The sequence below is a fragment of the Grammomys surdaster genome, unplaced genomic scaffold (genome assembly GCF_004785775.1).
Source record: "Grammomys surdaster isolate TR1022 unplaced genomic scaffold, NIH_TR_1.0 980, whole genome shotgun sequence".
Taxonomy (NCBI): Eukaryota; Metazoa; Chordata; class Mammalia; order Rodentia; family Muridae; genus Grammomys; species Grammomys surdaster.
The window spans coordinates 329,570-341,564 of NW_021605399.1; the positions used below are offsets into that span (position 1 = coordinate 329,570).

Sequence of the window (11,995 nt, forward strand, 5' to 3'; positions counted from 1 at the left end):
CTTCCTTTGGGATCATCTCATGGTATGAACTGGTAAAAAAAAATTGATCTTAAATTATAACAGTTATCATTAGAGTTCTTGGAGAAAATAAAATGTTGGGTGATAGGAGGCTGAATTTCATTGACATGCACTGTATGTTTATACAGTGGGATAGCCCAGAAACCAGTATAAGAAGATTCGCATGTGAAATGAAGATCTTAATGTCATAGGACTCTTCAAAATATTTTGTTTCTGAAAGGATGAAAACCAATAATATATAGCAAATATAACTATAATACATTATATATTTTTCATTATTGCCATATTATGAATATTCAAAACTGTTATATATTTTTTAGATTGTGGGAGAACAAAGATGAAAAGAGAATATAGGAACATAATCAAGGGTTAGAGGTGTCTTCGTGGATAAAGGTGTTTTCCATGACCCATGTCAAACTGGATTCAACCCTAGGATCCAGGTGTTGTACAGCCTACCCACTGACTTCTCTCTACATGTACCACAACATATACACACAAAAATAAATGTAATTAGGATGATATAATAATATTATTACAGACCCAACTAAATTATATTATGAAAGGTTAAGTTCTGAATCTATAATACAAATATTTCCCATGTGGATAAATATGAAAAGACAGGTTGCCTTCAATAACAGCTAAATTGTAGATCACTTACTTAGTATATACAAAGCTATCCAATATGATAAGGGTAGAAAACTTAGAAGAACATGTGATAAAAATGTTCTGGTAATCTGTATATCAAATTGTTCTGATATACTACAAACCTGCGACCCAATATTTTAAAATAAAAATTATGAAAAAATATTAACTAGGTATTAATCCTGCAGTACAAACTTAAATTTTAAAAGAAACCATATTATATATATTTATCTTCAAATATTTAACTATTCTGCCTGGATATATTCAGTCTTATTTTAATGAGGAAAACTCTTTGGGGGGGGGTGAAATTCTAATAGCACACAGGTTTTTAAATGATAAAGTTGTATGATGCTTAAGACGTTTCAGATTCAAAATAAATTTTCATATCTGGAACTGGAAATGTCATGTCCTGTTTCTGAGGTATGATTTCTTTTGGCTCAATATTCTACATGAAAATCATAATCACCTTAAAATTGTATCCACTTTATCTTACTCAAAAATAACTTGTCTCTTATTCTGTTCTCACAAAGAATAATACATAAAAGTACAAGTGATCTTTTCTATTTGCATTATTTCAAATTTAATTTATACTTGCCACAGAAATTCATAATGTATGAAATTGAAGCATATTTGAACCTTCTTTTTTTTATCAATTCTCTTTTTAACATTAGGTATTCTTGTCTCCAAGTCACTACTTACATTGAATTTGTAATTTAACTTCCTATGTATGTACATATTAAAAATTTCTATTGTAGTTGGTTCAATCTTTTAAATGAACAGAATGAGTAATAGAAGGAAAACTGGGGGGGCAAGGAAAAAAGTGCAAAATAAGGAAGGAAAGACAAAGGGAGTAGAGGAGGAGAAGAGGAAAGGAGGGAGAAAGAGGGGAAAGAAGGGAGGGAGAGACTGGAAATAAGTAGTTTGTTTTTATCACAATTACTTTGATATTTCAAAAAATGCAACCATAATATTTTTCAGTATATAGACAGTTCTTTCAGGCAACCTGGAATTCTGTGTCCCAGAGCTTGTTGATACGTGACTTCATTCTTTTCTCACTAATTAACGTCAAGACCTCTTCTGAGATAGATGACACTAATAGTTTGAGACAAGTCTTTGGTAAGTGTAACTAATTTATTATCACTGGTAACAGAAAACGTGCCAAGAATTTAAGACGTTTGATATATCATCATGACCCATTTTTCTCCTTTAATTATTTATGTTTTGTTACTGCATTCATTTATATAAAATACATGTTTGTTTGTTTTTTTGTATTTTTAGGGGAATGAGTCATGAATGTGGCAAAGCATGCATGTGAAGATCAGAGGAAAACTTGAAGTGTTTGGTTCTTTCCTTGCAGCATATGAATTTTCAGGAATTAAACCCAGGTTTTCAATTTTGCTTTAAGGACTTTATTCTGTCAACCATCTCACCAGCTACCAAGTTTATTAACATATTAAATAATATCTAAGAGAGATAACATTATTTTAAAATACTATGTGCAATATTATTATGTACAATTCTTTTTTTCTGTATCATCTTATTTCAGTATGTTGTGTAACTAAAATAGATTTCTACAACAATGTTCTTAACATGTCTTTCCTCTATGTTTATGCTTATATTGTAAAACCAACTTCACATTCTATAGGAGAGAAGATTATAGCAAATCACTTTACCAAATAGCTGAAAGACTTACATTGGGATCCTGTGCACTTTTACTGATAGAAATTTTGATTATCTGGAATATCAGAGAAACTTTGCAGTTTGTTTCCTTGTTTATGTTTACAGTCTCATGTGCTTCAAACTATTCTCATAATTGTAAGGATGACTTTCAGATTCTGACAGTCTACCACCTCCCCAGCATATACTGCTACTCTTTATTCTCAACTTAGATTTTAATTGAACTTAAAATGAAAATAAGTAATTGAATGCAGGGATGAACTGACTGTTAAGAGCTGATGGCTTTAAGCACAACATGAGTTCACTGGAACATTAACCCACACCTTCCATTGGATTCTATATTTGCACTTGGGCATTTATACCATCAGTTGATAAATGAAATGGGACAAGTCCTTCTTTGACTCCAAGAATCTTTGCTACTTTCTTGGTACTATTAATAGTTACCTTCTGAATGACTTTAAAATGGTTGTCTGAGATTTCAGCATGGAGAATGTCACTGATGCTCCTCTTTTCATTCTGAGGGGCCTCACAGACAATGCTGAACTTCAGATAATTCTTTTTTTCCTATTTCTAATGATTTATCTTTTTACACTCTTGGGAAACATGGGACTGATTGCAGTAGTCATTGGGGATCCTCAGCTTCACAACCCAATGTACTATTTTCTAGGTGTTTTGTCATTCATAGATGCTTGCTTTTCTACCATAATCACCCCCAAAATGTTAGTAGATTTTATGTCAAAGAGGAAAGTCATTTCATTCCTTGGATGTGCAGTACAGATGTTTCTTGCTGTTAGCTGTGGAACCACAGAATGTTTTCTCTTGGCTGCAATGGCTTATGACCGCTATGTAGCTATTTATAACCCACTTCTATATACAGTGAGCATGTCACCCAGAGTCTACATGTCCCTCATCATTGCCTCCAATGTTGGTGGTATTCTGCATGCATCTATCCATACAGCAGTCACTGCTAGCCTATCTTTTTGTGATTCCAATGAAATTAAGCATTTTTTCTGTGATATTCCTCCTCTACTGGCTATTTCTTGCTCTGACACTAAACTAAATGAGCTTCTACTCTTCATTTTTGTGAGCTCCATTGAGGTAATCACTATCTTGATCATCATCATCTCTTACAGTTTTATCCTGTTTGCCATCTTGAAGATGCATTCTTCTGAGGGGAGGCAAAAAGTGTTCTCTACATGTGGCTCTCACTTCACTGGTGTGTCCATATATTATGGAACAATCTTCTTCATGTATATGAGACCAAGTTCCAGCTATGCATTGGAGCATGACATGATCGTGTCCACATTTTATGCCATTGTGATTCCCATGCTGAATCCCATCATCTACAGTCTCAGGAACAGAGATGTAAAAGAGGCAATGAAAAGACTTGTAGGAAAAGTGTTTATGTCCATAAAATAAAACTTTTACTTTAACTCCTCAATAAAACGAAGATTTAGTTTTAGTGTCTTCTTATCTCTGATTATGATTGAAATTTCTTATTAAAGTTTGAGGTTTTTTTTTATTCTATTCCTTGACTATTTGTATCTACTGTATTGCTAGTTCCTCAACCTAAAACTGACCTGAATATGTACATGTAATTTGAATGGTAAAAAATGCAAAGCAGGAGGGGGGATGGGATAAGGAGTTCTAGGGAGGGGAAATGGGGAAAGGGAATGACATCTAAAATGTAAATAAATAAAATATCCAATAATAAAGCAAAAATATTTTAAAGATCAAAATCAAGTCTAACTGGATCAAACACCTCAAAATAAAACCATACACATTGAACTGGATAGAAAAGGAAGGGGGAACAGCCATATGCCTGTTGGCATAGGAGACAACATTCTGAATACATGAATATCAACAGAGCAGGCACTAAGGTCAACAAATAATAAGTGTAACCTCATGAAACTGAAAAGCTTCTGTAAGGCAAAGGGCACCATGAATTGGAAGAAGAAGCATCCTACAGTATGAGAAAAGGTTTTGACTAACTCTACATCTGATAGAGTACTAATGTCTAAAATATATGTAGAACTGAAGAAAGTAGATATAAAAAATAAACCGATTTAAAAATAGAGTACATAGATAAACAGAGAATTCTCAATAGAGAAAATTCAAATGGCTGAGAAACACTTAAAGAAATGTTCAGTATCTTTAGTCATTAGAGAAACACAAATTCAAACTACTTTAAGATTCCATTTTACACCTTTCAGAATGAGAATGATCAATAATACAAGTGACAGTTTATGCTGGTGAAGATGTAGAACAAGGGGAACATTACTTCACTGCTGATGGGAATGCAAACTATTATAGCCACTGCAGATATCAATATGTCCATTCCTCAGAAAATTTGGAATCACTTTAATCAAGACACAGTTATAGTACTCTGGAGAAATACCAAAAACAAAACAATGAGAGAAAAAAAAATCTTTGGGGCATACCCATCCTACCACAAGGACTTTTGCCCATCTATGTTCATTACAACTCTATTAATAATAGCCAAACACTGGAAATAACCTATATGTCCCTCCATGAAAGAATGGATGAAGAAAATGTGGTAAATGTATACACTAGAGTATTAGCATGCTGTTTAAAAATATGTCATGAAACTTTCAGGCAAGTGGATAGAAATAGAAAAGTCATCCTGAGTGAGGTAACCCAGATCTCAAAAGAGAAATATGGTATGCATTTATACATGTGAATATTAGCTGTTAAACAAATAATATTTAAGTTACAATGTGTAAACACAGAGAGTTTAAGTAGAACGAAGTCAGAAAGGAGGGCATATGGGGTGGGGGTGGGCTACATGGAGATCCCTGTAATGGGAAAATAGAATCAATTTTATAGGAGTACTGGGGGAGGTGAGGAGAGGAGTGGCAGGGAAAGATTTAGGGTGGGAGTTTGGGCAGAGATTGATGGCATGTGGCGGTACTTGGAGGCTGTGTGGACAACTATTGCAGTTGAGATTTTTTGGCAAGGGGTCTCCATGAAGAAATCTAATTGACCCAGGCTGATGGTAGGACAGAGAGTTGCCCCCTGAATACTGAAGGCTTGGTCCTATTACAGAGTACAACAACATCTACTTGGCTCACTCAAAGTTCAGAGGTCAAGCTAACACCTACATGAAACCTTCACCTTTTTTTTCTAGTCTCTTTGGTATTTTGCATGCTATGGAATGGGAAACCTGGACACAAACCCAGTCACATGACTTTCAACCTACAATCTGTCCTGCCTGGAAGATGTGCTGGGTCAATCTTGGCACAGAACTTGTGTGCTTGGCCAACCCATGTCTGACTTAACTTGAGGTCCTCCCCAAGAAAAAATCCATATTGTACTCTTCCTGGATGGCCAGGACCTGAAGACAGGATAGCTCAGACACCTAAAGTATAATAAAACATGACTAGGAAAACAATGATATGATTCCTAATAATATTCTCCAATACTTATAGATTGATTTCTTGTCATTCACTATTAGAGAGGCTTCTCATCAGCAAGTGGGATTAGGTCCAGAAGCCCACAGCCATATATTATGTGGAGAGAGAGTCTAAATTGGAGGTCTCTTTTGGGTCACCCCTCAGAGGCTGGGGGATCTCATGAAGAGTAACAGGAAACATTATAGGAATCAGAGGGAATAAATAACTCTAGTGGAACATGGCCCACTGACTCTTCTAAGCTGGGCACACATGGACTCACATAGGGTAAAGCAGAAAGGATCAGGGCTACATGGGTCTGCACCAGGTACTCTGCATGTTACTGTTGTTAGCTTGGTGTTTTTGTGAGACTACTAACAATAGAAGGAGGTGTGTCTTTGGTTCTTTCGTCTGCTCTTAGGACACTTTCCTTCCTATTGATTTGTCTTGTACAGCCTATGTACCAGGCTATTTGCCTTGTTATATTGTATTTTGTTTTGTTTTATTTGCTTTTTATTTCTTGGAGACCTCTTCTTTTCTAAGTGTGCATGGGGCAGGGTCGGGGGGAGGGATTAGATCTGGGAGGGAGGGGAGGTGAGCTCAGAGGAGTGCTAGAAGGGGAAACTGGTTGAGATGTCTTGTATGAGAGAAGAATCTGTTTTCAATAAAAATAAGGATTGATCATAATTATCACTCTACCTATTTCATTTTTACAAGGAAAAAAAATTGTCCACTATTTTATCTTATTCAGTTCATGCACTCATACATATCCATGCACACATATCCATGCAAAACTGATATTAATTGCATTTATTTTCTCTGTTTAAAGTAATATAAAATGCAAAATAAAAATGACTTAATCTGCTAAAAAAAAAATATGTGGAACTAAGGGCTTTGTAAAATGCTCCCAGAAGAGAGGTCATGGTACATAAAATTCAAATGGTAAAATATTGGTTATACAATTATGAAAATGTCCAAGTGATACTAAAGTCTTTGCTTGTACACAGAATAATACAATTGAGAAAACTAACTTTATGTTATCATATTAATCAATAGAAATATTTCCTCCAGTCTTTTGCAGTCTAGACATCCCAAATTATGTGTTGTGAGCTAATTTCTTAGGAGGAGTTTCTCCATGGTTTGCAGTATCAAAGTATTCTCACTGTCACCACATATTCTCCTTTTATCTAATTACTTCTGTGAGTAATGATTCTGAATATACTCACACTCATAGGAAAACCAGAGTGATTACACAAATACGAATGTTATGTGTATAATTTGTACTCATTCAAGTGTACACTGAGATCAACACACTTATTGAAACTTTAAAGATCTTTTTCCTCTTTTTTTATTGGATATTTTATTTATATTTCAGATGTTTTCCCCTTTCCCCATTTCCCCTCACACAGAAACCACTTATCCCATCCCTGTCCTCCTGCTTCTATGAGGATATGCCTCCACCCACCCACCTACTTCCACCTCCCTGCTCTCAAATTGCCCCAGACTGGGGCATCCAGCCTTCACGGGACCAAGAATCTCCTCTCCAACCTATGCCCAACAAGGCTATCCTTCCCTACATATATGTATACTCATAAAATTCAAATTGTATAAAACACATAGTTGTTACACATATATGTTACATCATCATATTTTATACTGCCATACTAATCAAATATCATCAACCTAGAATAAAGTAGATAAGAACTAATCTTAGTGTTTTTCTCTTAATTAGTTTTGTTTAATTTTACTTGAAAGTCATTTCCTGCTTCAGTCTATCTGTGAATTTGAATTGAGTTAAATATAGATCAAGATTCTGACACCTCAGATTAGGTGTTCAAACCCCTGAGTTTTATTATCACTGTGCTAATTTTGGAACATGCATATCTTCATGAGTTACTTCATCATCTATTGCATTGGCATGAGTACCATTGCTGACCTATACTGTGGCACAAGCCTCTGTTATCATCACTTAGGAAGCTGAGTCAAGAGAATTGGTTAGTCTGAGGTCAATTTAGTCCACATGATAAGACAAGACTTATGAAAGTAAATAAGATAAAATTCTTCAATTATGCCCAAAAAGTATATTTACAAATGTTTGTACTTAAATCTCACAATACAAATATACATAGACACACACAAAGGCAGAGAGAGAGAGGAGAGAGCGAGAGCGAGAGAGGGAGAGAGCGAGAGAGCGAGAGAGCGAGAGAGCGAGAGAGCGAGAGAGCGAGAGAGAGAGAGAGAGAGAGAGAGAGAGAGAGAGAGAGAGAGAGAGAGAGAGAGAAACATAAGAAGCAGCTGTCTGAAAACTACAATTCCTTCTCAGGATGAGACTTGTTCCACCTTTAGGAGATTCTACAAAGAGTTAGGTGCCATTCACTACACAGCCTTAGGTTCTATTTTATTTTGACATATGACAACCTATGTTTTATTGTACATGCTACCTTCCCTTGGAGTCAAAGCCAAAGAGGGAGTCATTTCTCTTTATTCGGGGATATTATTTTCATTATAAATCAAAAAAAAAAAACTCACAAGAATCTTTCACTTTGATTATACTTGTAATCATTTCTTTTCCAGCAAAAGATAAATATTTAACTATTTTAAAATCAAATTTCCTTATTTTCATTATTATTAAAGAGTACATTTGGTTCTATTATGAATATATAAAATTGACTTTTTTCATCTATTTGTAGGATTTTATATTTAAAACAGACTCCATCTTTATATTTTCATAGTATATTTTTAAATAAAAACAGTTAATATTCACAGGAAGATGAAGCAAATTGTGTAGCTGTCATATTTTGCTAAAAAAGATAAAGTCCCACAGGAAAACAGTGCCTCAGTAAACCTTATGATATTACAACATGTTTATCAGGTTGAGAATGTACAGTGCATTTAGTGAAGAGTAATGCACACCTGATTCAAAATACACAAAACTAAGTCTTTTGTAAAGTGTCCCCACAAGTCAAACCCTTATACATAAAATTCTAATGGTAAAATATTGGGTGTATATTAAAATAATTATGAAAATATGCAAGCAATAACAAAATCTGCTCTTCTACACAAAATAATGTGATTGAGAAAACTGATATTTTTGTTTAAAAAAAAACCTTAAGTGGCAATTGCCTCTACAGTCTAATGTCAAGTTTATTACAGTCTATATTTTATTGAATGCATTTTACTCAGAAAAGAGTCACATTTTACATTTTAAAATATCTCTTATGAAAAATTTTTCTGCCTCATCCTTGATACTATTACTGATAAATGTATAAAATGTTTATGTTTGTATGAATAATGTTTTCTTTTCCAGAGTACCAAGAAATTATCTGATATGAGAATTGTACTACTTATAATTATAGTCCATAAATATATATCTTCTTTTAGTTTTTAATTGTTTATTTAAAATGTATTTTAATTGTAGTCATGTTAAATCACATTGAACATATTCATTGTTTTCATCAGGCTTCTTGGGGACATCCAAAGTGTTACTGAATTAGTCCTTGAACTTTAATTTTTGAAAGTATGCCAAATAATCTTTCTGGAAAATTGATCCCCAAGGAAGACCACATATTGGTGACATTCATTGTCCTTAGGTGCTGGCAGAGATAAAAGTTCTTTAATTCCTCACTTTATGTATATAGTAGCTACGTAACATGCTTTTGAATCATATCTGCATAAGAAATTTTACAATTTGTTGATATTCAAGCATAATTTCCAGGGTGACTTAACTCTGAATTAAAAAAAAATGAGTGGACAAATATACAAAGGTATTGATCACATACCACATATATGCTGCAGTACAGAAACATTTGAGTCTTTAGTCATATTTCACATATTATTCATCATAAAATTAAAAATTACCATAATTTTGGATAAGTGATATTGAAAGATTCATTCATTGACTTTTATTGGTATTGTGTTCCATTCATGAACTCTGGCTCACAGTAAGTAATCATTAAAATTTTGGATCTTTTTCAATGATATAAGGGCTTTATTTTATAAATAAGTAAGTACTTAGTTTTTGTGCCTTAATTAAGTAAATGTCAAGATTTGTACAACCACACAACATTGATTGAGAGTCCATGAGTGATAAGTATAATTTTAGAATATATTTGAGGTATCATTGACATAAAGAGAATGCACACAATCTCCATTATTGTTTATATGACATCTAGTACCCTATTAAAATCTATCAAAACTAAAATCTACCTGTAGTTACTTTATACTAACATCAAAAAATTAATGAAGAAGAAATAAACTCTAACATAGTTTTCTCTTCTCTATACATAATAGGTAAGAAATTAGGGTTAGAAGAGTAGTCGTATATAGGACAATATCATATTAATGTTTCTTTGAGCAAAACTATAGGGAAAACATCCATTTGAACTCATTTCTGACAAGTTATTTGACTTTTCTAGATTCTTATTTTAAAATAGATGCATGCCTGTAGTGACTCTAGACAAATATTTGATACTAATTAAGTTGCTATTAAAGGAAATTATATATACAATGCTAATATGGTAATTACAAACTTGAATTATGCTACCCCTTATCGTACCCTAGCCAAATATGAGTTTTTTATTTCTACCTTCAATATTTATTCATCCTCATACTGTAAAAGAAATATCAATATTGTACTAACAAAATTAACAAACATACCAGCATGTACATTTAAAGAAATCTCCTTTTTAAAGTTAATCGAGTTGAGTATCACCTTTGATATTTTTCCAGTTTCAGGGAATTCAGTATGAACACTTGGAATTACACAAAAGAATCTGACTTTATCCTCATGGGACTGACAGATTCCAAAGAGATACAGCTAGTCCTTGCTGTACTATTTCTCCTGATATACCTCGTCACTGTGCTGGGGAACATAGGCATGATACTGATCATTCGTCTAGATACTCAGCTTCACACGCCAATGTACTTCTTCCTAAGCCATTTGTCGTTCCTTGACCTCAGTTACTCAACTGTCATCACACCTAAAACTTTACAGAATCTGCTGACTTCCACCCAAATCATTTCCTTTGTTGGCTGTTTCACTCAGATGTATGTTTTTGTCCTTTTGGCTGCTGCTGAATGTTTCCTTCTTGCTTCAATGGCCTATGATAGATATGTGGCTATCTGCAACCCTTTACACTACCCAGTTATCATGTCCAAAAGATTCTGCAGTACCCTTCTCACTGGTTCCTATGTGATTGGAACTATGGACTCCACTGTTAATATATTTTGTATGAACACCTTATATTTTTGCAGACCCAAGGTAATCCATCACTTTTTTTGTGACACATCCCCAATTTTAGTACTGTCTTGCAATGATACATATAACATTCAAACCATTATATTCATCTTTGCTGGTTCCACTCTAGTGGCTTCTCTTATCACAATATCTGCATCCTATGTGTCTATTCTCTCTACTATTTTGAAGATCAATTCCACTTCAGGAAAGCACAAAGCCTTCTCCACTTGTGCCTCTCATCTTCTAGGAGTCACTGTCTTTTATGGTACTATGATTTTTACTTATTTGAAACCAAGTAATTCCGACTCCTTGGGAAAGGATCAAGTGGCTTCTGTTTTCTATACTATTGTGATCCCCATGCTGAACCCACTTATATATAGTCTCAGAAACAAAGAAGTGAAAAACGCTGTCCATAGAGTTATCAAAAGCAGGAAGGCTCAAGGCTTAAATTCAGAGTGGCACTAAGTGATTAAGCTATTGTTTTCTTTCACACACACACACACACACACACACACACACACACATATATAATAAGATTTTCATATACATATATATGTATATGGAAATCATTTCATATATGTATATGAAAATCATTCCTTTATTGGCTATTTCACTCAGATGTCTGTTTTTGTCCTTTAGGCTGCTGCTAAATGTTTTTTTTCTTGCTTCAATGGCCTATAGGATATATATATCCTTTGGTTTGTCTCTCTAAATGCACCAGTCAACATGATTTCTATCTCTGTGGAACTTCTCTTATACATACACAACCTTGGCCATTCATAGGAATATTGTTTCTAAAAGTTCTTATATTTGGAAATAAGGAAACACATTAGTGATGGTTTAGATAAGTATATGTTACTTATAGCATGAAAATATAACTTTGAAAAAATATCAATATCTTCAGAATCATTATTTATTTTATAGTATGTGAATTAATGAGCTAGCTATGAAATGATTAATGATTTTCTGACTCTTTAAGCCTCATTTTCCTAGATTCATAATATAAATAGTA

General features: G+C 33.8%; 2 protein-coding genes across 2 annotated transcripts; both read left to right on the forward strand.

The window, feature by feature from the left end:
• The first annotated feature begins 2,790 nt into the window (after nt 1–2,790).
• Nucleotides 2,791–3,756, forward strand: LOC114634566 (olfactory receptor 141-like). The gene has a single exon (XM_028783147.1). It carries the CDS (start codon nt 2,821–2,823, stop codon nt 3,754–3,756), a length of 936 nt encoding a protein of 311 aa, XP_028638980.1. The 5' UTR covers nt 2,791–2,820.
• A 6,735-nt stretch (nt 3,757–10,491) lies between these two features.
• LOC114634561 (olfactory receptor 8H1-like) lies at nt 10,492–11,450 on the forward strand. The gene has a single exon (XM_028783143.1). The coding sequence runs from the start codon at nt 10,492–10,494 to the stop codon at nt 11,446–11,448; it is 957 nt and encodes a 318-aa protein (XP_028638976.1). The 3' UTR covers nt 11,449–11,450.
• The last annotated feature ends 545 nt before the right edge of the window (nt 11,451–11,995 follow it).

Bases quoted from the DNA above. Each gene is read 5' to 3' on its own strand.
- LOC114634566 (XM_028783147.1), top strand. From the start codon at position 2,821: ATGGAGAATGTCACTGATGCTCCTCTTTTCATTCTGAGGGGCCTCACA.
- LOC114634561 (XM_028783143.1), top strand. From the start codon at position 10,492: ATGAACACTTGGAATTACACAAAAGAATCTGACTTTATCCTCATGGGA.